At 44.1% G+C, this 26,754-nt stretch overlaps 2 protein-coding genes across 2 annotated transcripts in view; one reads left to right on the top strand and one right to left on the bottom strand.

Moving 5' to 3' along the window:
• Positions 1 to 10,149: 10,149 nt before the first annotated feature.
• On the bottom strand, positions 10,150 to 26,380 carry IL10RA (interleukin 10 receptor subunit alpha). Its single transcript, XM_020984765.2, has 7 exons — positions 26,056 to 26,380; positions 19,427 to 19,619; positions 17,579 to 17,757; positions 17,093 to 17,286; positions 16,362 to 16,515; positions 13,892 to 14,010; positions 10,150 to 12,175 (listed from the first exon to the last, which is right to left on the bottom strand). Exons 1-7 carry the CDS (start codon positions 26,363 to 26,365, stop codon positions 11,237 to 11,239), a joined length of 2,088 nt encoding a protein of 695 aa, XP_020840424.2. The 5' UTR covers positions 26,366 to 26,380; the 3' UTR covers positions 10,150 to 11,236.
• TMPRSS13 (transmembrane serine protease 13) overlaps positions 25,543 to 26,754 on the top strand; it is a 103,753-nt gene continuing 102,541 nt past the window's right edge. Inside the window, exon 1 of the mRNA XM_078146847.1 lies at positions 25,543 to 25,918. Within this exon, the coding sequence (XP_078002973.1) occupies positions 25,883 to 25,918 (36 nt within the window). The 5' untranslated portion in view covers positions 25,543 to 25,882. The remainder of the gene's footprint in view (positions 25,919 to 26,754) is intronic.

Raw genomic sequence — 26,754 nt, 5'->3', positions numbered from 1 at the left:
TGTGTGTTTATATGGGGGGTAAGTTTGTTCTTTGTAATTTTGCAACATTCTCTTTCAATTGTTTTACAGTTGTCTTTTAAATTTACGTTGTTGTAATCATTGTGTATGTTTTTTCTGGGTGTACTCACTTCAATTTCCAGCAGTTCATATAAGTCTTTCCATGCTTCTCTGCATGCATCATATTCATAGCTTTTTATAGCATCGTAATATCCCAGTACACATATGTACCACAATTTGTTTAGCCATTTCCCAATCAACAGACGTCTACTTTGTTTTCAATTCTTTACTGCCCCCAAAAGTGCTGCCATGAGCATTTTGGTGTATGTGGGAAGCTTTACAGTTTTTCAGTACTGTTCCATATACTTTATCTCTTTTGAAGCTCTCAACCATTCTATCAGGTTGTTAGGTATTATTATAATTATCATTCAACAGATGAGGAAATTGATACTAGAGAGGATGTGAGATATCCAGCGACACAAATTCAGTGTGACAAGCCTTTATTAAACACCTCCAGAGCATGACACTTGCTGGGTGCTAGTAGGGGCAGGGAATCTCTGGCCTCAAGGCCACAGGTTCCCCACATACGAAGGTTAAATATAAAACAGGCCCTCCTGTCGAGGACATTATAGTCTTTTGGGAAGCTACAATATTTAAAGAGATAGAAGAGTACATTTTCAGTTAAGAAGGGAGACAGCATCAATAACCAAGGGAACAAGAAGAGTTTCTTGTAGTGGGTGGCACTTATTTAGGGAATAGCAAACAGGCTAATTGGGCTGGAATCTAGAGTGTGTGGTGAGGAGCAATGTGAAACAAGGCTAGAATGATAAGCGAGTCTCCCTGTGAAGGACATGAAATGTCGAATTGGGGAGTGGGTGGGTGGGAGGGGGAGTCATGCTTGGCAGAACAAAGAGAATCTTAATCCCTTCCTAGGGTGTGGGGAATATAGAGGGAGTCACAGGGGCCTTGAGGAGAGATAACGCCACAGTCAGGAGATCTCGAGTACATTGGGTAGTAAGGGACCTGTAGGATGACTCTGTTCTAAGTTATGCCAAGAACTCAAAAGGACTCTATCATGGGGAGTGGGCCCGTGCCCCGCCTGCAGGACATTCACCTACTCCATTGCTCCTCTTAAACTCAGTCAGGCAAATCACCAAACCACCTCTCTCCCTGCCCTCTCAAACACTTACAAAGGGCCAGGAGGACTCTGGGGCCCTACAGCAGGATGTAAACTCTGTCTTCAAGGAAAAACCACAGACTCGGCAATGCCTGCGTGCAGGGTAGCCTGAAGACTTACTGAGGAGACTTGCCTAGTGAGGCTGGGGTCTGGATGACATGCTTCCACCCACGGACATGGTTCTTGCAAACATCGATATCGACCCTTTTGATTTCCCTTCGAGGCCAGAGCCACCAAAGGGAAACTCCAGGGCTACGAATTCTAACATTGGCTTCGTGACCTCCAGCAGGTAGCTCGAGTCTTCTGAATCTGTTTCCCTTCCCCGTGCTCGGGCTCGTAGTAACTGGTGAAATATATTATAAGCCATGCTAATGACTTCTGAATCTCTCTCACCTGAACTCCAGGCCTGTAGAGGCAGCTAGGTAACACAGTGCGTTGGGAAAACCCTAGTTAAGATCCAGCCTTAGATACTTACTAGCTGTCACTTAACCTTTGTTTGTCTCAGTTTCCTCAACTGTAAAACAGGGGCAATAATAGCAGCTCTCCTTGAGGTTGCTGTGAGGATAAAATGAAATAATAGTTGTAAAGCATTTAGTACAATGACTGGCATATAATAGTGCCATGTAAATACTAAGCTATTATTATTATATGTATTTCCTTGGACATTTCCACTTAAATGTGCTGGCAATCTTAGAATGCCTAAAACTAAATTAATCCACTGTACCTCAAACCAACTCCATTCCCCAGCTTGTGGTTTTGTGGTAAAATGGCAATCTCATTGCCTCCATCCTATAGGCATAAAAACATTATAGTGTTATAGATTGATACAACATAACAGCCAGAAGAATCTTTTTATACCATCTGTTCAAACCTCCCCCCCCCCATTATTGCTGTGGACATTGAGACCCAGAGAAATGAAATGATTTGCCTAAGGTCATGCAGCTAAGTCAACAAGCATTTATTAAGCACCTACTATGTTCAAGGCACTATGCTAAGTGTTAGGGATACAAAGAAAGGTAAAAATAATCCCTTCCCTAATGGAGAACACAATATGCAAATACCCATGTACAAACATCATAAATACAAGATAAATTAGAAATCAGGATTAGGAAAGGCTTCTTGCAGAAGAAAGGAGGATTTTAGCTGTCTTGAAGGCAGCCAGGAGGTAGAAACAAGAAAGGTGAGCATTCCAGTCATGGGGGACACCCAGTGGAAATGGACAGTTGGGAGATGGAATGCCTTGTGCAAGGAACAAACAGGAGGCCAGTGTCACTAGATGTTAGAGTATTTCAGGATGAGCAAGGGGTAAGAAGAATGGAAAGGTAGGGAGGTGCCAGGTTATGAAGGGCTTTAAAAACCAAGCAGAAGATTTTATATTTGATCCTGGAGATAACCGGGAGCCACTGGAGTGGACTGAATGAGAGGAGGGTAACCTGATCAGACACAATTAGTTAAAGGCACAGCTAGGAACAGAATGCAAGGTCTCCTGATATCCTCTCAGCCCAGTGTTTCTACTCTACTATCCTGCCTCCCCTTTGTCTGACTTATTGGCTCTTCCCTCTCCTTTACTTCACTAGAACTGATTAGTCCTAAAAAGTCTTTCTTCAAAATATCTCCTAAAATCATCCCTTCCTCTGCATTTCCACAGCCACCACCCTAGTACCTAGTTTATCGGAAATCCGCTAAACCAGTTTCTCTACCTCTAGCATTCTCCTTTCACTAATCAATCGTGAGCACTACTGTCAGATGACTGGTCTTTTTTTTTTTTGTTTTGATTTTTAGGCAATGGGATTAAGTGACTTGCCCAGGATCACACAGCTAGTAAGTGTTATGTGTCTGAGGCCAGATTTGAACTCAGGTCCTCCTGAATCCAGGGACGGTGCTCTATCCGCTGTGCCACCTAGCCGCCCCATGACTGGTCTGCCTAAAGCAGGGCCCTGATCACATCACTCCCTCACTCAAAAATCTTCAATGCCTCCTCCGTAACTTTTTTTTGGGGGAAGGGGTGGGATGGAGGGGGAAGGAGAGGGGATTGATAGGGAGGGTATATATATGAGGCCAGGAGAAATAATACAAGTGCGTGGCTATTTTAAAATGTGGGTTTGATGAAAAAGACACCCTAAAACCCATCAGTACTCCAGGAAGCACATGAGTCAGGCCTCCCAGAGCAGCAGCTCATGTACTGTAGGTTGAGGCTTGATATTAACAACACTAACCACTTGATGGTGTCTCTCATAGCTACCATGAAGTTTAAAACATCCATCCCCAGGGATCTTAGTCCAAGACATAGTCCCCTCTGCTTAGAAGCTTAATGAAAAAAGTTTATCTTCATACCTGGAAATTCCTATCTGTCCCTAGAAAAAAGGCTCAGTGAATGTCTCACCCAATCCTCCTTGGGAAGGGCGTGATGGCCCATGACACGGACACACAGCCTTCCCCTCAGCATTTAATGTGGTGAGCACCGTCTTGGTTGGATCCAGCTGTTGCTTAATTGGGAAATTGTAGCATTCTGCAGAATTTCCTCTCCGGTTGAGTTTGGTTCAGTTCCTGTCTCTCCTTACGCAAAGGAAGTTCCCTTCACTTATTAAATCATCACGGAATCATTACTTTCTCAGCTTGAAAAAGCTCAACTAATTCAAGATGAGGACATCCCGGGCAGATGAAGGACCTTCTGAGTGGGGCCTGGACAGCATTCTGGACAATGCTGCCTCTCTTAGACACTGGCAATGTGGAAAGATTCCCATCAAGCCCTTCCTCTGGTCTGTCCTCTGGGAAAAGTAGAGGGTAAACGATCTCCTGTTTTTTGATTCAAACTTCTTTTCTACTTAGATCTTACATATGATCTATGGAAGGAACCTGTTTCTATTAATGATCAGCAACTCATAGATCATGGACTATGGATTCAAAAATATTAGATTCCTCTTTGTTGTTGCTGTTCAGTAGTATCTGACTGATCCAGTGATCCTATTTGGGGTTTTCTTGGCAAAAATACTGATTTGCCATTTCCTTTTCCAGCTCATTTTACAGATGAGGAAACTGAGGCAAATGGGTTTAAGTGACTTGCCCAGGGTCACACAGCTAAGGCCAGATTTGAACTCAGGAAGATGAATCTTCCTGACTCCAAGCTCAGTTCTCTTTCCATGGTGCCACTTAGCTCCATGGAGTCCAATAGGGTCATAACTCAGAATTTTTTCATCTGGGGCAAAAAAAAAATTGGAGGCAGCAGAGAACAATTTAATCATGAATACAGCCTACAAGGAGACAATATGGTCCTGGAAGGAATTGGCATGGAGAGGCAGAACTGGGTCAGGGAACTCTGATTGGGAGTGGTCAGGGGTCAGCAGAGGACCACAAAGTGAGGTACCATGGGGAAGAAGCTTGTCTTCCTCGATGTCGATGCTTTGGGACAAAACCCAGTTTGCTCCAGGCTGGAGTCTGATATTCTCATTTTACCCATGAAGAAACCCGGAGTAATTAAGTTGTCTCATAGTTTTCTCTCCTCCAAATTAAGACACCCCAAATCCTTGAACTTCATCCCTCTTATTCTCTTGCTCCTCTGTTTGACTTCACTAGTTCCAACAGTGGCACCATCCAGTCTCCAGTTCAGAACTTTGGCCTTATATTTGAATCTTTCTCTGCCCTCCACCTCTTGTTCCCAATAGTATTGGCAGATATTTTATATCTGCCTTCTCTATATCAATCATCTTGCCAACTGTGAGTAAGGCTCTCATTACCACTTACCTGGACTATCAAAGAACCTCCCAACAGGTATTCTTCCACGATCTCCCTGTTTCAATCCATCCTTCGATCTGCTGCCCATACTCCTCTACCTTTTGAATGAATCTGCCCATGTCAACCCTTTGTTCCAAACCCTTCAGTGGCTTTATTGCCTACTGGGTAAAGTTTGCGTTCCTTGTCCATTTATTCAAGACCCTCCGCAATCTGGTACCACCTTATCTTTCTCATACTATTCCCTTCTTTTTCTTTTTTGAAGGGGTAGGTGGAATCTGGAACTATGATTTAATCATTTTAGGAAATGCCCAGTGTGGAAACTTCCCCAGTGATGCAGAGGTCAACTTGTACAACTCTTAGAGTTGCCTGGGGGGGCCCAAGAGGCTCAGTGCATAGTGCCTAGTCACACAGATAATATTTATCTATCAATGAATCAATCAACAAACATTATATTAAGTGATTCCTACATACCAGGCATTGTGCTCAACACTGTGGATGTGAAGACACAAATGAAATAGCCTCCACCCCTCAAGGAACTTTCTTTCTATCCCTAGAGGCAGGGCTTGAACCCAGGTCTTCCTAACTGTAAGGCAGGTCCTTTATCCATTATACTTTGACACCTCTCTCAGGTACACTACACTCCTACCTGTCCCAACCCCTGTCCCAAACAACCTTCACCTCCTACTCAATTCCTACTTATCATTTAAAGCCCAACCCAAATGCTACCTCATAGATTCCTTTCTTGCACTTTAATAGTAATGATAATAATAACATTTCCATAGCACTTTACAATTTTAAAAATGCTTTGCAAACATTATCTCTTTTGTTCTTCACAACATGTCTTTGAGGTAGGTACTCTCATTATCCTTTTTTTTTCCCTGTAGGGAGAGGCAGTTGGGGTTAAGTGACTTGTCCAGGGTCATACAATTAGTAAGTGTCTGAGGCAAGATTTGGGTTCAGGTCCTCCTGAATCTAGCCCCCATACTCCATCCACTGAGCCACTTAGCTGCCCACCTATCATTATCCTTTTACAGATGAGGAAACTGAATCTCAGCTTACAGGACTTGCCCACAGTCATACACAAGTAAATATGTGGGATTCACACTCAGCTCTCATTTCCCTCAAGTCCAATTTCCCCAAATGACATACCTTTTTGTAATTCATTTATGCTTTATTGTGTATTGTGGTTATCATATCCTTCTATTATATTGTAAACTCTAGAGAGGCAACAGCTGAGTCTCATCTAAACCTTAACACCTAGATGCTGTGAACACTGTATTGGTTTAGTGAGTGTTTGCTGAATTGAATTGTTTATCGCCCTTGCTTCTTTTCTCTCTCCAAAGCAATTTCCCAATGACTTTGAGAGGAGGTGGGGGCTGCTTCAGAGAGCTGGGGTTTCTGGGGATCCTTTTGAAAGAACAGAACCTATTGATCTATCCTCATTTCCTGGTGAAAGTGACAAACCCCAATTCCCTCAACACCCAATGATGGACAGCACCAGGAGGAAAGTTCTGCTCAGAACTAAGATGGGGTGGGATTAATCGGCTTCTCTGAACACTGATTATCATCAGCACTTCCCCAGAAATGAGCATGTTCTTGGTGTCAAGGCAAAGGCTGTCTTAGAAAGGGAAGGAGGCATGAAGGTTAGGCACATTCAGGGGAAAGTAGATTGTCAATGCATCACCTTCACCCATTGGGCTTCACCAAGACCTATCTGTATTGGAGGATGATAAGATGGACTGAAGTGACTCATGCTTGGGCCCTGGGTTTTGCTTGATAACACTGAGTTCAGTTTAATGAGTAATTCAAACCCACAAAGAAGACTTGTGTTTCTTTAAATGACTTTGCTGGTTTCAAAATGAAGACTCAAATTACCTGGCCTCTCCCTGAAAAGTACACTACCCAGTCCTGCCTAATCCAGCATAAGAATGGCAATGTTGGAAGGGACACTAGAGATCCTCTATTCCATCCTCTACAATCCACATGACCTCTCCTCCCCCCACTGATTCTAGAGCTAGGGAAACTAGGACCCTGAGAATAAATTAATCTGTCCAATATCAATCAGTTACTAAGTGGCATAGCCAGGATTTTAATGGAGGCTTTCTGACTTCAAACCCAGATGTCCTCATAGCATCCCTTTCAATAGGGGGAAAGGAAGCATCTACAATATGCTAGGCACTGTGCCAAGTACTACTACTTCTTCTTCTTCTTCTTCTTCTTCTTCTTCTTCTTCTTCTTCTTCTTCTTCTTCTTCTTCTTCTTCTTCCCTTTTCTCCTCCTCTTCCTTGTCCTTTTCCTCCTCCTCCTTCTTCTTTTAAACAAATATTATCTCATTTGATAATAGCAGTTGAATCAGATAATAGAACAGAAGTGGACCCAAGCTAAGCTTTAGCTCATCTTTCTATATGGAAAGAGCATTATCTTCAAAGGACTTCTGGGTATGTTCTCTTGAGTGGAATAATGGTTTTAAAGTTCTCATAATTCATATTATTTTGGAAGTGGAGGATGGGAAACCCCCAGATTCTCTCTTTGGAATTTCCATCAAGTCTTCTTGATGATCTGAAAGATCCTCACACCCCTAGCTGGGATTTTTTCCCCATTTCTATGGAAGTCCTCTTATAGGTATATAGAGCTTTAAGGTTTGTAAAGTGCTTCACATATGTCATCCCATTTTATCCTCACAGTCCTCAAGGCTGTCTGGGAGATGTAAATATGAGGTAGGGGCATCTCTTCACCCAGACGTGAAATTTCAGGTTGATTGTCTATCTAGGCATAATACATGGGGAGATTGATTATCTAGCTGCCACTTCCTGGCTTCCTGGTACAAAAGCTAAGAAGGGAGTGGGAGGGAATAAGCATTGCTATGATTCCTTCTATGTGCCAGGCACTGTGATGTATTGTTGTTGTTGTTGTTTTTACAAATATTATCTCATTTGATCCTCATTTGATCAACTTTGGGAGGTGGGTGCTATTAATATCCCTGTTTTACAGGTGAGGAAACTAAGGCTAAGAGGTTAAGTGACTGGCCCAGGATCACACAGCTAGCTAAGTATCTGTAGCAGGTGAACTGAGACTCTGTTGCCTCGTTTGTAAAATGGGGATGACAGGAGGTTGGAAGGTATGATCTCTAAAGCCCTTTTCATCTCTTAATCGAAGACCTTACAATCCTATGAATTCTCAACAACCCCACAAGGGAGGCAGGGTAGGTCTTTGACCATCAGCCTATCTTACAAATGGTGAAATTGAGGCCCAGAGGGAGAATTGATCGGTCTAAGGTCATGTGGCTATTTGGCAGTGAAGTCAGAATTAGAACTCAAGTCTTCCCTTTTCCCTTTTTTTTTTTTGGCAGAGGGAGGCAACTGGGGCTAAGTGACTTGCCCAAGGTCACATAGCTAGTAAGTGTCAAGTGTCTGAGGCATGATTTGAACTCAGGTCCTCCTGACTCCAGGGCCGGTGCTCTATCCATTGCACTAACTAGTTGCCCCTGAGTCTTTTTGACTCCCTATTTAGGATTCCTTCTTCTGTACAATAAATCCTCTCTAAAAAGTAAATAAGTTAGGTTTCAGCCCTTAGATAACTGAGGGAAGTTTTTCTCCCCACACACAAGCTTTGAGAAAGAGTTTTATACTTTTCATGCCCAGGCAACAGGGGAAACCAAGCCCATACACAGCCCAGGTAAAGGTCTCTCCCCCTCACTCTAAACTTAGAGGTGGTTTAAGGCAGAATAAAAGCAGAGGGTGGTGTGGCCTACAGTTCTGGGTAAAATATTTGATGCATAGAACAATTGTTGAGAAAAATCCTGAAACAATAACAGTTTGGGGCTATAATAGGAAATGTAGACATTTCCCCTAACTCCTTTCTACTGATCCCTAAAATAGTTGAGTGGTGTGTGTGTGGGAGTGGATTGCAATCCCAGCAAACCCTGGTACTAAGGTCTGTGGCAGAGCTGAGCTCTCTAACCCTTTAGTGTAACCTGCTCTCTAGGGAGAACACCTGACATCATGGGAGTCCCTCTACAGGGATTCTTAACCTGGGGTCCAGGAAATTGTTTTTTTTTTTTAAATATTTTGATAAATATGTTCCAATGTTACTGGTTTCTACTTTAATGCTACGTATTTTATTTTATGCATTTAAACACATTATTCTCAGATGAGATCTATTATAATCTTCTCCAGCCTGCCAAGGGGTCTATGACATATACAAAAAAATATTAAAAAACCTGGACTTATAAAAAGGCATGTCTGGTCTCTGGAGGAGGGTCACCAGTTTCCTCAGGTCTGACTTTCTTCTGGCCTGGCAGTTTTGTGGTTAGTGACAAGTTGGCTCTGCAGAGTGAAAAGGAATGGTCTGGGACCCCCTTCTAGCCCAGGCTAAAGCTAAACCAGAGCTACCTGGCACTGTCACCCTCTGTCAAGGCCAAATCTGGTACTGTCTCATGGTATAAGCAGAATGCTCTGGTTCAGCTTTGCCCCTTCCTGCCTAAACAACCCCAGAAGCAGATGTTCAGGGCCAGAATTTTGGCCAATTAAAGACAGACAGGACCCAGAGATGCTCCCATCAACAAATTCTGCTTCTCATTCTCCGTCTGGACTCTCAGGGCTTTGAACACCTGTATCGTCAATGACTTTAATTTTTTTTTTTTTGAGTAGGCAAACTAGGTCATCTTCTGCTTCATTTCTCACTTAGACTTAAATCACTGAACGGGTGTTGACTCAGATAAACTGCAAACTTGAAAAGTCCTTAGCTTAAAAAGGTCAAGGTTTCCCAGTGAATCTGGGGTCATTGCCATTGGACTCAGATGAACTGGAGGAGACAGTGAGTCTGATGACTTTGCGCAGTCCTGCCTCACTTAAATCCAGTTCATTTGCAAGTCAAGATGTCACCCTCTTGATGTCATTGGGACTCTTCGAGGGTCAATGACAACAACACCAGTAGCTAACATTTGTATAGCCTCTTCCAGGTTTACAACGCACTTTCCTCATAAGAATCTTATAAAATCGGTAGTGTGAATGTGATCATCCATTTTACAAAGGTGAAGGGACTTGCTTGTGGTCACAAATCTGATAAATATTATAATTGGGATCTCCACCTGTGAACCTATTGCTTCCTTCTAATGAGAAACTCAATTTTTCCACATCACTCGTTATGCGGAAGGTGCCAAAATCTTGCTAAACTGCACTTATACTTTCAGGATACCCTTTTCTACTTACTAGAGTGTAAAATCAATGAGAATAGAGACCATATCTTATCTGAACTTTATCGTTCCCTAGTACAGAACACAGTGCTCTCTCTACATGGTAGGTGCTTAATAAATGTTCAAATTGAGTTGGAATAAGAACTCCATAAATACTTATTAATATTAATAAAAATAATAATAGCTGATATTTACAAAATATTTTAAAATTTGTAAAAGGCATTGCATACATTATCTCATTTCAAACCCACATCAACCTTGTGAGGTAAGTACAACAGGCATTATTGCTCCCATTTTACAGATTAGAAAATTGAGGCCAACAGAAGTTAAGTATCAGGCTAGTCAACAGAGTAGGATACAACATAAGTAGGATTCAAGTTGATTGTCTCTTTGCTCTGAGCTGTAACGGTTTGAAAGGATCAGGTGAGAAAAACCCCTCAGAGAGAGACCTTTTATGCTGGCTTCTCCTTTTGGTCACTTCTCCTCTTCCCCAAGCCCCACAGGGATTTTCCTCCCAGTCATGAGCACTGACTGTCCCTGAGATCAAAGACTAGCTTCCACCCTCTCTGTCCCTAGTGGAAACTGTCCCTCTCTATCCCCAAGCTAAACCTCTGAGGACAGAAACTCTTCTCTAAAGCCATCTCCCCAGTGCAGCCCTGTCCATACTCCTTCTTCTTCCTTCCCCTCAGGCCCAAATCAGAGGTGACTTTAGGCAAAGGCACCTCACTACAGAGCTTCCCAAACCCTTTGCTTTACACGATCGAGCAGCCATTTTAAAGGGGGTTTTGGTGGCACAAGGAGCCATTCTTGCTCTGCTCCCCTCAGTCCTTGCTAGGTCCCCAAGATCCCTGGCTCTGACAGTAGGCCCAGGGACATGTCAGTTAACACGTTGTTGTACTCTCCTCACCCTCCCAGACCGTGCCCACCAGAGCATCTCCACATGTCAGGGCTGATCATGGACCAGCCATCTCTAAGGCAGATGAGGTAGTTCCTGATTGTGCAGAAGAGTGAGCTTATATTACTGTTTGTCTGCTGCCCCCAGCACTGTGCCCTTGGGCCCCCTCCATTCTGGTACTACACCAACTGTAGTGTTTGGGGCTGAGTGAAACTCTGCTATTATTCAGGAGCAACCCAAATCACTCACTGGTGTGTAAACTGGAGATCAAAGGCAGAGTTATGGGATCTGTATTCAAGATCCCGGGGGGAGTGGGAGCTGTGGGGAGGTACGGGAGAGGGAAGTCAGGTGTGTTGCTCCATTCACATGTTGTCAGTTCAGCAGTGTTGACCAAATTCAGGAGGCTCCACTCCTCTGTTGGCTCGATCCACTGCCCACGCGAAGCCCCTAAGACCCCAAGGCCCTGCTTTAGATAGCCCTTAGTCTGGGCCAGTGGGGGCCAGCCTGACTCCACATCCCTCTCCATCCTGCATTTGTATTCTGGGCTGCCTTCGGGGGAAGAGTCCTCCCCTAGGCTAGAGGCCCCTTCCTGGTTTCCATCTGTGCATCTGGACTGCTGAAGGTAGCCTTGGAAGACCACAATGGCTGCAGCCTCTTCCTCAGGAAGCTTGGGAGTGGAGCTCCTACCTTCCAGAGCTGTGGAGGCCCTCTTGTGCCGAAGGCCCTCAGAGGAGCCCAGTGGAGTTGCTGTGGAGCTCTGGGGTAGACCAATGCCACTGTCTTCTCGGTCCTGGTCACTGCTCCCCGGCTGCTGCCTCCATTCCTGTCCTGACTGTGGGCTCAGGTTGTGCAGATAAATTCCACTGTCCGTGCTGGCGTTGCTGGAGCTGCTGGAGCTGCTGGTGCCCGAGCTGCTCTTTGGCTGCTGAGGGCCACCGCCTCCCTGGGGCCCACCTGTCATGGGGTCCAGGACTGGGAGGAGGAACTGAGGATCCTCGCTCTGCAGTGACTGTTTGGTGCTGCTGAAGCCACTGTCCGTGCTACTATGGAGCTCTGAGTTCTTTAGCTCTAGGGATACCTTGGGGAAGGTCGCCTCATCAAGGGGGTGGATGGTATCTGGTTTCACTTTGTAGTTCTCTTTGCTCAGGATGCCACAGGATTTTTGTTTGGCAAGGGAGGCCTAGGGAGGAATAGCACAGTAAAAGGTTAGGAGGAAGTCAAACAAGAAGGAAAAATTTTCTTCCAGCTGATCTGCAAGACAGCTAATCTTCACACAAGTTGTATCTAAAAGTGGACTGGATTTGGCTTACTGAAGAGCAATCTCAGCCCATTTTTCATTTTTCTAATCAACATAGGAAAAAGAACCCAGGATCTGGAGTCAGAAAACCCAGGCTGAAACTTCATAGCTGTGAAACTTCGACAAATTACTTAGTTTCTCTAGGTCTCTGTTTCCTCATCTGAAAGATGAGGGGGTGGGACTGGCTGATCTCTAAGGGTCCTTTCAATTTGAAATTCTATGAAAGGCATTAGAAAGAAGAAATAGGTCTACACTGTAACAAGAGGCAATTACATTAAACCCAAAATAGAACTTTTCTAATCTTCTAAGTGTGTTTTGAACACGCCTACCTAGAATGTCAGACCTGGCAGGAACCTTAGTGGAAAAGCTGAGATTTGCACCTGGGTCTCTGGATTCAAAGTCCCTTCCCCTTGCCTCTGATATCATGCTACCCCACTGGCATTCACTAACCTCTACCACTGAGTGCTATTCAATTCACCCTCACTCAGGGGGAAGAAGCTCTAGCAGTCTGGGGCACACACACTAGGTTCATCATCTCATTTCCTTCCTCTTGGTTCCTTTGTTGAGAAGAAACTAGTTTTTCTCCTTAAATAATTTCCAATCTCTCCTTTTCATCTCCTGGCCAGAGTAAGGATGTGACTTTCCCCTTAACAACCCCACATCATCTCTTGAAGTCCCTCCTATTTCTGAGTCTATGGAATCCCCCTCCCAGCCTGCTTGCTTCATAGGAAGCATTGTTTCCCTTCGACGACTTTTTAGCCATTAAAAGTCCGTAAGACTCTTGGGAGGCAACATATCTTAGTGGAGAATGGGATCTACTAGGGAATAGGGATTATTTCATTCTTTGTAATGGTATCCCCAGTGCCTGGCACATGGTAGGCATTTAATAAAAACTTGTTAAGATTGATTGAGAGCTGGCCTTGAAGTAAGGAAAACTTGGGTTCAGATGGGGTCTCTAATATGAACTGGGTATAACCTTGGGCAATTCTCAGTATCTTAGGCAATTCTTTAAGACAATAAATTGCAGAACAACTGGTGACCTGCATTAGTAGAGGGACCAGGAGTGCCAAACTATTGACATTGTAGGTCAGGACAAAAATGAACAACCCCCCCCCCAAAAAAAAAAAACCCAACCCCAAAGTCAGCCAGTCACAGTGAAACCAGGTAACGAGGTTGGAGCAGCCATTCTCTGATGTTAACCAAGGCACAGAAAAGGGCCAGAGTTCCTCATATTCACAGATGTTGCTTAACTCTCAAAAGCTGAACTTCAATAAAAACGCAATTCAAAATATAATCTCAGCATCTTCTCAGTACTTTGGGGTATGATGACATTTTTAAATGCTATTTAGTAAACCCTCTCTCTTCCTCATGGCTCTTCCTCATTTCCCACCCACTTCAACCCTTGCCTTCCGTTGAAACAAAAAGACTCGTCTTTTAAGATTTCTGTTTTCTAACTGTCTTGGAAGCCTAGAGACTAGATAGCTTAAGTAACCTTGAATTCTCCCAAGTTTGTTGGCAGCTCTGGAACGGCCAGGAGAAAGAGGCCAGTGCAGTTGTCCTCACTGGGGGTCAAAATATCAGTAGTAGGATCTTACTTACCAGGACTTCAGGTGGCTTCTTGGGTTTTCTTATGTAGCGTCGAATACTCAGGTAGCCAACAGCAAGGCAGACTGTCAGAAGGGAGGCAAAGAAGGCACTGATGGTTGTCACTGTGAGATCTAAAGCAAGGCCCAGACAGGTTAATTCTCTTGGAGGGCTAGGGAGACTTCATAGAAACTACTGGCACTTTGGGGCTTTGTGGAGCAACTGTCACACAGTACTGATCCTATGCCATGGTGCCTTCTTCTTCCAGATATGTCTCTGTTTGCTATGGCCCCTCTCTTGCCTCTAAATTCATCTTTGCCAAGAAGTCTTTCTTGCTTAATCCAACCAGATTTGATCACTCTATTACTGTGCTTTCTTAGAGTACTCTAAGCATAAAAGCTGCATTATTATAATTGGTCCGTGCTTGGGGAACCATGTCTCCTAATTTTTTTGTGCTCTTCACTCCACATCCCCAGACTTCCCAATGCTTAAATCAAGGGGAAATGAGTCCTAATGAGTCACCTGTTGGTGACTTCTTCAGAGTGCAAGCAGGTGGCACAGGAGATAGAGTTCTAGACCTGGAGTCAGGAAGCTATAAGTTCAAATCCAGCCTCAAATACTTACTAGCTGTCCGTTTCTGAGCAAGCCATTTAATCTCAGCCTGCCTCAGTTTCCTCAACTGTAAAATGGGGATGTTAATAGCACTTATTTCCCAGGGTGACTGAGGATAAAAATGAGATACTATTTGTAAAGTGTTTTGTGAACCTTAAAGCACCATGTTATTATTCTAGTTATTATTATTATTATTATTATTATATATTATTATTATTATTATTGTTCTTTGCTGACCTCAGAGCCCTATGTATTTGCACCACATTGCTCATTAGACACTTAGCTTGCATTGTCATTTATCTCCTCTTGTGGCTATGTCTTGTCCTCCCAATAGACTGTAAGTCTGTTGAGGGAAAGGGATAGCCTGCATATCTTGTATCCCAGATAGCACCCCCCTATGCCAGAGTGCCTGTCACATAGCAAGGAGACACAATACATAATGGTTGGTTAGTTGACTAGTTGATGCCATCTTAGTGGGGCTTTATCATAGTTCTGATAATAGAGACAGTGCAACCCTATGGAGGGAAGGACAGCAAGGAAGAATAGGGTTTAGTAGAGGACACAGTGGAAATAGATGGATTTTTTGAAAAAGGCCAGTTTTGTTTCTTTGAGCCTACATGATATCAATCTATGAGCATTGACTAACATTTAGCCAGGCATTGTGCAAGGTGCTGGGGATAGATATAAAGCTAAAAATGAAAGAGTGCCTGCTCTCAGGGAGCTTCCAGTCCACTGAGGGAAATAACATGAAGACATCTAAATATGTGCAAAATAGGTATCAGGTAACTTTTTTTTTTGGGCGGGGGGGGACAACAAAGCAGGTAGGAGGAATTGAAAAGCTAGAGAAAAGCCTTATGTGTTTTTGTTGTTTACCCATGTGTGACTCTTGGTGACCCCATTTGGGGTTTTCTTGGCAAAGACATTGAAGAGGTTTGCCATTTCCTTCTCCAGCTTATTTTACAGATGAGGAAACTGAGGTAAGCAGGGTTAAGTGACTTGCACAGGGTCACACAGCTGAGGCCAGATTGAAACTCAGAAGGATGTGTCTTCCTGACTCCAGGCCTGGTACTCTATCTACTGTGCTACTTAGTGGCCTTATGTAGATGGTGGCATTTGAGCTGCTCTTTGAAGGAAAATCTGGATTGGGGGGCAGGAGGGAGTGTATTTTAGGCATGGAATAGAGCCTATGGAAAGGAAACCTGAGATGGGAGATAGAACAGAACCTTGCAAGAAAAATAAGAAGGCCTGTCTGGCTGCACGTTAAAGTTTGTAAAAGGAAATCATGGGCAATGAGTCTAAAAACAGCTCTGCGCCAGGGAAGGGAATGCTCAGACTAAGGGAAGTGAGTTGGCTAAAGTCACAGAGAAATTAAGTGGCAGTACTGGGATTAAATCTGAGGTCTTCCAACTTCCAATCCAGTGTCCTTTACACTACATGAGGTTGTGTCCTGTGGTATAAATGGGCTGCTATTTTCTATTTGCACTAGGGACATTTGAGGACAGCTAGGTGGTGCAGTAGTTAGAGTGCTGGGCCTGGAGTCAGGAAAACCTAAGTTAAAATAGGTCCTCAGACACTTCCTTAGCTGTGTGACCCTGGGCAAGTCACTTAACCCTGTTTGCCTCAGTTTCCTCATCTGTAAATGAACTGGGGCTAAATAGAGGAACTTGCATTTGACCTCAAAGGGAATAGGGAATTTATTGAACAGGGGACTGACATGCTCAGACTCCTGCTTCTGAAATCACCTTGTGACCTAGGTGGAAGATAGACTGGAGTGGGGAGAATCCTAGCTCTCCTCTTCCCACTCCAGTATGGTTGGAGTCCTTCCCCAGCATCTTCCCTACCCTCTTGAGTCTGAGACCTGACCTTCACTTACATGGCTGAGTTATAGTGATGCACTTCGACTCTGACCACAGTCCCTTGTTAGTCTGGGACCTGATGACAGGTTTCACTCTGATGCAGACCAGCTTTCCTTCGGTGACCAAGATGTTAAATTCTTCACCTTTTATCTTTCTGAAAATCTGGATGGGCTAAAAGAAACACTGGTTAGCTACAGGATTGGGGACAATCTTTTGTTCTAGGCTGGCTTCCAACTAATCAATAAAGCCCTGTGCTTCTATGACGACTGTGACTTTAGGATCTATGGAGCAGTGAGGCGGATGAGTGCAGGTATTACAGCACTCAATTTCTGGTACTACTTTTCTGTGACACTGGGTGAGTCACTTAGTTTCTGTAAAGAAGCTGGATCAGATGACCTGCAGAATCTCTTCCTGCTCTAAATCTGTAGTGTTGGGATGATAAGAGGAAAGATAGCACTAGAATCAGATTCGGAGACCCCTCCAGAAGGTCAGGTCTTTGGTGCCATGGATCAGTCACTACTGATCCCTTTCTTCAATGACCCTAACCTTCTCCTCTACCCTAAGCCACAAATAAAAAAGCACTGACGGGCAGGGACCAGCTCCCCACCTTCAGCTGACATTCCCCACCCCGGGCCACTGGACAAATGATCTGTTTGTTACTCTTGCTGGTGTTTTGTCCCACAATGAATTTTTTAAGACAGGGTTATGTCTATAGGCTATAGCCATGCCTCTGGAATAGCACCCCTACCTCCATTCTTTGGATTCCCCTTTCCTTATGATTTTCTGACTCCATGGTGATGGAAAGATCATATTCCCGGTAGTGTTTGAAGAGGCTTTCATAGGAAATATTTCCAATGGCCCCTGGGGGCCTAGCAGGCAGGATTTTCCCCAGGATAGTGTTGCCACTCAACTGTAGCTTCAGCTGGTCTATCCTAAGAATTACTGGAATCAAGAGGCAGAATCACAGCATCATTAGGCTACAAAGGTCCTTACAAATTCACGGAGTCCCCCTAACCCTTTCTTTTCTGGAATAACTAGCCCCCATTCCTGTCTCAAACATTGAATTATTTTTGCATGATTTTGATGAGCTTTCTCTGAAAGACAGCTAAGACCCTTCTACCCCACTGTTCTTCTTGGCTAGGGTTTGGGAAAGGTTTGAGAGCATGGATCAAAGAAGAGCTCTAAATCTGGGCTCCTGGTGGGAATGTATTTAGGCCAAGGGTAAGAAAAGTACCATCATCTTTAGAGAGTCGAGTATCCGTTCTGGTCCAGTTAGACATCTGGTGACCACCAACAGCCCTTACACGGGCATAGTAGCTCTTTTCATCAAGGTCTAGGGTTGGCAGGGTCAGATCACAGGAGAGATGTGGGGTCCTGTTGCAGTGGGGGACAGGATTCCAGGATTCCCCATACCTAGGGAGGAAATATTAAAGGTCTCTCAAGAGGAAGCATGGGTTTTGGGCCAAAGCAGGAACCTAGAACTCCTAGCCCCTTTCTCTTTTTCTTTCTCTCTTGGAGGGTTCTCCGTTAGCCCTGGTTCACCCTCTTTGGGATCTCCCTCTGTGGTTTCCCTCCCAGTCTTTCTGACTCCCAAGCCCCACGTCTCCTCCCCCACACTATGAACTCCCTGTGAGGAGGGAGTTCTCCCTCAACTGGGCCTCCTCCCAACAACGGGATTCCCCCCAGAGTTGTCTCTGCCCTCCACCCCTAGACACTTTCCTTCAGTCTGGGGCTCCCCATCTGTAGTGTCTCTCTTGGAGTCGCTGATCAGCCAGCCAAGTTCTACTTGTCCAATTCAATTCAATTTAGTAAACATTTATTAAGCACCCATTATGTGTCAGGCACTGTGCTAAGCACTGGAGATACAAAAAGAAGCAAAACACATTCTCTCCCTGCCCTCAAGGAGCTTACAATCTAATGATTACTGTATCTCACAGTAATCTCCTTCTCTGAACCCTCATAGGGTGGCTTCCAGATTCTAATGATACAATCAACTGACTGATCCATCAATAAACAAACATTTATTAAACTCCTATTATGTGCCAAGCACTGGGCTTTGCAGAACTTAAGGCCCTCTATCAATGTCAGTCCTCCTAATCATTACCTGAGTGTCTATTGTGTAGTCAGTGTTGGCCACTTAGCACGTGCTTGCCTCACCCTGTGTCATGGGTTTTTGACTTGGCTCTTCCATGATGCCATAAAGGCTTTGGTGGCATGGGGCTTATCTTAAGGATCCTCCAACACAGCCCCAGTGCTAGGTATCTGATGGATTCAAGAGCTACCCTTTGAATGGTGCCACGGACAGCATTTCTAGGGCACCCCTTAAGGTCCATCGTGGGCTCACAAGGTTAGAGTTGGAAGGGTCTTTAGAGGCCATCTGGTCCAACCAGGGATAAAGTACAGGACCTGAGTCAGGAAGACCTCAGTTCAAATCCAGCCCCAGATACTCACTAGCTGTGTGACCCTGGGTAAGTCACTAAACCTCTCAGTTTCCACAGCAGCAAAATGAACATAATAATAGCACCTATCTCCCAGGGTTGTTGCAAAGATCAAATGAGATAATGTTTATAAGGCATGCTTAATAAATGCCTTTCCTCTCCCCCCCCTCCCATTTTGCAGTTCAGGAAACTGAGGCTTAGAGTGGTGAAGTGACTTGACTGAGGTCACACAGCTATTAAGGGTCAGTACCAGTATTTAGAACCCAGGTCCTTTGACTGAATGTGGAGCACCCTGATCTCTGTGCCATGTTGCTTCTCTACAAAATTCTTTCCTTACACCAACTCCGGGGGTTAAAGCAAGTAATATTATCCCCATCTTCATGATAGGGAAACTGAGGCACAAAGCAATCACTTGGCCTGTACAAAGTCATCTGACTAGTAAACAGTGGAAGCAGAATTTAAACCCAGGACTCACTTCTGGTCCAGAGCTCTTTCTACTCTGTGACACTGCCCATTCTATATGCCTAGTCTCACTTAATAAGTAGGTGTCCTATGCGTCTGTCTGGGGATGTTATGACAAAAAGGGATGGAATAGGGGCCCAGATGATCTGATTACTCCCACTTTCAACCCACCCATGTCTTACCTCATGTACTGGACTTCATAGGAGATGTTATGGGTCTGATTCTGGCCTGGTTCCCAGTGGAGAATATGGTGGAAAATGATGGCTTTAAACCGGACATTTTTGGGACTAGGCAGCTGTGTCTCATTGGGAGAGGAAGGGGCAGGCAACTCAGGCACGGATGTGGTCCAGAGAGTCTCCCCAGAAGCAGCAGCACCTTTGGATTAGAAAGACAGAGATGCAGACCAATATTTCACAGACAAGGAGGTGGTATCCCTGGTGAAACAGGGAAGCAGGCCTTTGACCACTCAAGGGATGTTGTCCTCCTACTGTGCACACACCCCTGCGGCTTAGTCCTCTGAGGGTTATGGTATTTTAGAGCTAGAAGGGATTTTAGACATTGTGCAGTCCAGCTCCCTCACTAAGAAATGAGGGAATGATCAGAGCAGAGGAATGTGAGTTGGCTAACATCGCAGAAAAATTAAGTGGCAGTACTGGGATTTAATCGAAGGGCTTCCAACTCTCAATCCAGTGTCCTTTATATTACACCAGGCTATCTCCTGTGGTACAAGTGGGCTGCTATTTTCTATTTGCACTGGGAACACATTAGGGCAGCTAGGTGGTGCAGTGAATAGAGCACTGGGCCTGGAGTCGGGAAGACTCATATTCATGAGTTAAAATGGGGCCATAGGCATTTTCTAGCTGTGGGACTCAAGTCACTTAACCCTGTTTGCCTCAGTTTCCTCATCTGTAAGATGAACTGGAGAAAAAAATGGCAAAACACTCCAGCATCTTTGCCAAGAAAACCCCAAATGAGGTCATGATGTGTCATTTAAAAAGGTTTAAGAAACAGTTTCTGGGTAATTTAATCATTTTTTAAATAAGGTCAGCAGGTTATTAGTAAAAGGATGGTCATTTGGCCATCTCTCTCAGACCAAAGACAACCACGGTGGCAGGCCAACAATTTATATACCCTTGCAAGCAATGAGGGGTCGCTACTGACATCATGTCACCCTTGGACAGAGAAATTGTCTTTCCTCAGACCACCACAGCCTTGGGCTATTTAGACAAAAGGATCTATCTTCATCCAAGCTTGAGTAGAACACAATGAGCTTCCCCACTTTAGATTAAATTCCTAGGAAGGTTGGGTGGGCTCTGACCAAGATCCGGAGATTTAATGCAATCTAATTATCAATAATGTCTTTAAAAACATTGAACTTAAAGTCAGGACTTTGGAAGAAGGGAGGGCTCTGAATCTCACCAAGATATTGGCTATTAATAATTATTTCTTTCAATGAACAGTCAGATATGACTGAAAATGATTGGACGAAACTGGAGACACCTTAGAGAAAATTCAGATTTGGCATTAGAAATAACTTCCTCCCTGGAATATAAGACAAGAGAAATGACTGAGTCATTTTTCCCCAGAGATTTCTGAAGAATGAACCACAAAGATGATTTCCTGAGAAGGCCTGGGAGCAAATGTGTGGACAAGGCGGTAATTCCAGGTCTTTCTGAACCTTATTAGCTTGTGAGATGTTAAGGAATGTTAAAGGGTCCCCTGAACTTTTCTCTTTGAGTTGCCATATTTTCTAGAAACACTGGACCCAGAGTATGCAGGAGGCCGTGACTGAATCAAAGATGAAGCCCCTCCCCTTTCTCTGGAGCTGACATAAATTGTTGTTTGCATCCCAAGCTGGATTCTCTGTCTGTCCTCGGCTGTCAAGACAGGCGCCAGTCATTCTGCACTAGGCTGAGAAGCCACTTGTGCAGCTGGGACCCTTGTAGATATGCAGACCATCCTATCCTCATGGTGTAACAGTTCCCAAGGGAAAAGAATGCCACTTTTGCCGTGGCCCTGTTCCTCCCCTTCAGGAGGGGTTTTGTCCTTTTCCTACCTTTTCTGCACCTTTCCCCCTCCCATGGCAAGCCCCTTTAGGTGGAGATTCCTGGTACCTCCTCCCTCCTTTGTCCTGCTGTTATAAAAATGCAGACTTCTATATGGATTGTGAACTCTTTGGGTCCCACACGCAGGTTCATTTCTCTTGTAAAAAGCCTAGTTTTCGTATAAGTTTTGTGAAGCTGATTGCCTGTTGACAGAGAGTACCTAATACAAGATTCCTTTGAAATGATTCTCTGCAGGAAGAGAAAATGATGATAGGCACTACATGCTTTAGAAACCGTCTAATTCAAGGCTTCTTAACCTGGGGTGTGAGAACTTAAAAGTTTCTTTCAAAAATACATTTTGGTAGCTATTTTAAAATAATTTGTTTCCTTTGTAATCCTATGTAGTTCATTTTATGCATTTAAATCTGAGTGTCCATGACACCAAAAATAGGAAGAACCTCTGATTTAGTCTAACTTCTTCATTTTACAGATGAGGAAACTGAGGCCCAGAAGAGTTAGGTGATTTGCCCAGTGGTAGCTAGGAAGAGTCAAAGCTGGGTTTTGGACATTGGCCCCTTTATTTCCCTCCCCCTCTACTATATCATGTGACTTCATACAGAATTCATACTAAATTAATTCACAGTTATTTTCTCTTTTATGTTTTTTGGGGGTGTGTGGCAATTGGGGTTAAGTGACTTGCCCAGGGTCACACAGCTAGTGAGTATCATGTGTCTGAGGCAGGTTTTGAACTCAGGTCCTTCTGCCTCCAGAGCTGGTGCTCTATCCACTGCACCACCCAGCTGCCCCTCACAGTTAACTTTCTCATTAGTGTTCCTGTTGGTCAGTCATTTCTCAGACGTGTCTGACACTTTGTGACCCTATTTGGAATTTTCTTGGCAAAGAAACTGGAGTGGTTTGCCATTTCCTTCTCCAGAAGATTAAGGCAAACAGGGGTAAGTGACTTGCCTAGGGTAACAGGGCTAGGAAGTGTCTGAGGCCAGATTTGAACTCTAGGCCCAGAACTCTCTCCATTGTACCCCCTAGCTTCCCTCTGTTTTCTTGCTGTCTCCTTTTTCCTATATTAGCCTGGGAGCCCCTTACTGACAGGACCCAGTATCTCTTTCCAACATTCTATGGAAGGTTCTGCCCACTGGGGGAACTTATAATCACAAAATTTCAGCTGGAAGGGCTCTCTGGGGCCATCTAGTCCAACCCCTGGCTGAACAAGCACTCCTACTAAAACACACCCAAGAAGCAGTCATTCAGCTTCCACCTAAAGAACTCCAGCAATGGGGAGCTCACTACCTTCCAAGACAGCATAGGACACTTTTGGACACCTCTAATATTGAAGTTTTTCCTGACATGGAGCCTGAACCTTCTATGCAACCTGTACCCTACTGGGCCTAGTTTTGCCTCTGGGTCCAAAAAAAGCAAGTCTCACTCTTCTTTCTATGATGGCCTTTCTATGATGGCTTTTGAAGACTACTGTTATTCGCCCTCATGAATTTCTCTTCTCCCAACTAAACATCTCTGATTCCTTGGACTAATCCTCATGTGACATGGACATACAGGCTAAATTTACCTATTAGCTTGGATTGATTTGGAAAAGTTTGCACAATAAGCAAACCTTATTGGCTCTGACCTGGTCTTACTGCTGGATGTGGGGAATAGACCTTTGAGACCTTGTCCTCTTGGAGTCTGGGGTTATATGTGTGCTCCATTCGTGCAGTTGAACATCTGGCATATGCTTTCTGGGCTAGGCACATGGTCTCTAGATCAAGTGTTCTTAGCTTGGGATCCATAAATTTTTAAAAATATATACATTTTGATAACTATTTCAATATAATTAATTTCCTTTGAAACCCTATAAATATTATTTTATGTATTTAAATGTTATTCTAAGAAGGGGTCCATAGGCTTCCTCAGATTTGCCAGAGGGTCCATGGTACAAGGTTAAGAAACCCTGGTATAGACGATTACAAGTTCTGCTTGAACATTCCTTTCACCTCTAATATTTATTTATTTTTCTTTCTTTCTTTCTTTCTTTTTCTTTCTGGTGAGGATCAGGGTTAATTGGCCTGCCTACATTCACACAGGTAGTAAATGTCAAGTGTCTGAGGCTGAATTTGAACTCAGGTCCTTCTGAATCCAAGGCCAAAGCTCTATCCACTGTGCCACTTAGCGGCCCCCACCTCTAATAGCTATGATATAATGCAGTAGAACTCTCAGGCTCTTTTTGTTTATTGTAATCTTTTTTGTTTGTTTTTGGGTTTTTTTAGGCAATTGGGGTTAAGTGACTTGCCCAGGGTCACACAGCTAGTAAGTGTCAAGTGTTTGGTCTCATGTTGAATTTGACTTCAGGGCCAGTGCTCTATCCACTGCGCCACCTAGCTGCCTCCTACTTATTATAATTTAAAAAAAAAAACTTAAATACAAAATGAGAAAAGAAAAAAAAATTGCCACGTACATAGCAGACCATAAGAGAAGATTCAATATAAAACAACAAATTTCCATTTCAAGAAAATCTATATAACAAATACTACACACTATTTTCAAAGCTGCCCAGCTTTGCTTCCTTGTTGGTTTTCTTTTGTTCTCTGTGTGCATTTTTTGCTTTTTTTTCCTCTTCTCCCCTCACCCCAAGAAGGCTACAGTTAAGCGTGGATATATACACCTATACACTCATACACATATATGTAAGACATCACTATGCTTCTTTCCTCCCATCACCTGTTTCTCTGAAGGTGGGTAGCATCTTCCTTCGTAAGTCCAAGTGTTTCCATGTTTTTCTAAATCAACCCGCTCATTACTTCCTACACCACAGCAGCACTCCAACCCAGTTACATCCTATCTGAGAAATCGTCTATGAAAGTTTTTTCCCTCAATTTTCAGCAATCTTTCTATTCTTGGCTACATAGGTTTTATTTATACAAGAACATTTTAATTTACAAAAATCGAAATTACCCATTTTACACTTTGCTCTCACCTTATACTGCTGAATGTACTTCCTTTATATCTTTTTGCCCTGGTTTCTTTGAAGTTCCTGAACTTTTATTCTTCCAAATTCTTGGTCTCTTCTGAAAATAATTTCTCCCTGTCCTTTTGGGTTTCAGTTTCAGTCTGACAAAATGAGACTGTTTTGTCTGTATCTTCCCCTCTGACAATAAATCCCGTATCTCTTTCTAAATCACTTTGCAATGTCTTTCCCGTTGAGTATCTAGAATATTTGAATCTCTGAATCTTTGACATTAGGGCTCATAACTCCAAGCTGGAATGTTCCTCAGAAGCCTTTATTTTACAGATGAGGAAAACTGAAGTCTAAAAGGTTAAGTGATTTGCCCAAGGTCATGCAGGCAGTAAGAGTAAGAGGCAGGATTTGAACTTCTCTGTCCTCTGATTCCAGACCCAGAATTTTTTTCAGCATGACCACACTGCTTTCATCTCTCAGCATCTCTCTGACAACACCCATCTGTGTGCCTCTCTGGCTCTGCCTCAATCTCACTCACAATATTAGTAAAAGAACCTCAGTCCCTGCCTCCGATTCTTTCTGACACTGTTTTCGATCCTCCAGTCTTTGTGAGTACGAAATGCTAAAACGCCGGGATGAAAACTGACCCCAAACAACCTGTCAATATGGAAGATTTGGTGCCTGATGTTAAACCTGATATTTGGCCAGGGGATCAATTGATAGCATCTAGTAATGCTAGTTGGGGAGAGGGGAAGGCAGTAACATTTGGAACAAAATAAAATACATGAATCTATTTTCATAAAGCTAACTGCTAAACAAAATAAGTATTTTGATACACGTGTTCACTGTTAATGTTTAGAGAGGAAAGAGTCATGAACATTGAAGCCTTCCAAGAGAACCACCTAGGTCACCTCAGGAGACACCAGGATTATATCAGAACAGTGTAGGGAATGATGATCTGGGTAAGTACCGAACTTGTTTGGCTGTTAATGTGGAAATAATCTGCCTTTCTTTGCTCCTCTAAACTTTGTTTATATTCTCTTTTCTTCTCTTAAGGGCTTACATCCAAGTTGGAGAAACTCTGAGGGGCAGGGCAGTGGGTGAGTGTTGGGGAAAGTAAAAGCAACTCATTAACTAAGGCCAAACCTTTATACTGAGGCAATAGTGGGTATGTAGGGGCATAGGGGATTATGAAGAGGTTGGGTCTTATTTAGGGGTAAGCTGGAGGAGGGGAAGAGGAGTCAGCGTCACTTGAGTGAGAAGGGCAGGCTAGACGGACATGAATTGAATGGGGTGGGGGAGGCAGAAATGCATGGGAGTTAACTGAGGTGGGGCAAAGAGGATCTAAGACCCAAGACACTGTTAAAGTTACTGAATTTAGTCTGTCTGAGTCATGCAAATTCCATGAAAGGCACATAAGCAAATCTTTTGAGACTCATAGCCTAAGCAGAGCCGTAGTCAAGGTTGCATGTGGGGGTTCAGCGGAGAGGAAAAGCGGGCATTTTCCTCTACCTGCCGCCTCAAACCAACCTTAACCTTTTCCAGTTCCTGTTGGAATGAAAGAATAAGGATGCTGTATTCAAGGTCCCATTAGGTTCCTCGAAGCTGCTTAGAGGGTTCTTTGGATGGGAATCAGGTCGGGGAAGCCTTCAAGCTCTGTGGTGAGTGTGGACTATGAGCTCCCACTGGGGTGAGAGTGAGGGGTATGGGGCGCTGTGTTTTTTTGGGAGGTGGGGTGGGAAGAAGAGCCCTGTCCAAGGAGCTGGGGGTCAGGGGTGGCTCGCTGGGGCAGCCTTACCCGAGATCTGGAGGCAGGAGAGGAGGAATAGTGAAGCCGTCCATGCTACCACCCAAGGCAGCATCATCCTGGGGCTGACAGCATTGTCTGTTGAGCGCTCCCTGTGTGGACTGTTGCGCCGCAGCCAGTCACTTAAACCTCTTCTTTCTCGGCTCAGCTGAAATTGAGCAAGAGAGGACTGACGTCTGTCCCTGAGGGCGTGGCTTCTCTTCTGCGCTCGTCTTAGCCTTTGGGAGTTGCCTGGCCCCGGGAGGCTTCCCCAGCACCGCGCTTGCTCAGCGAGCTGCAGCTGGACCAGACTCCCGTCCATTCCCAGATGCTGAGACAGCCCTTCGCGAGTTGGGACAATTGCGGGATCTTAACTTTTTAAAATTTTAATTTTTAAGGATACATTTTTACATCTCCTAGATTCTAATTCCACCTCCCTCTCCCCTCCTTGTAATGAAGAATTAAAAAAAAAAAAAGAGGAAAAGGAGCAAAAAAATTCCGCAGCGATCAACATCGAAAATACCTGACGTTATGTGCAATGCTCCAAACCGTGGACCTCCCCTTCCCTTTCACCCCAGCAAAGGAAGGGGATGGAAGGGGGCAGGGCGGGTGTATGTGCGTCTTATCAGATCTCTTCTTCATGGCCAAACTTGTTTTTATACTTTGGCAGCATTTAACCAAACCTCGGACTTCAGAAGACTAAATCCTTAC

Source organism: Phascolarctos cinereus, unplaced genomic scaffold (assembly GCF_003287225.1).
Source record: "Phascolarctos cinereus isolate Bilbo 61053 unplaced genomic scaffold, phaCin_HiC Scaffold_726;HRSCAF=1367, whole genome shotgun sequence".
Lineage (NCBI taxonomy): Eukaryota > Metazoa > Chordata > Mammalia > Diprotodontia > Phascolarctidae > Phascolarctos > Phascolarctos cinereus.
This window is presented reverse-complemented; position numbering and strand designations above follow the sequence as displayed.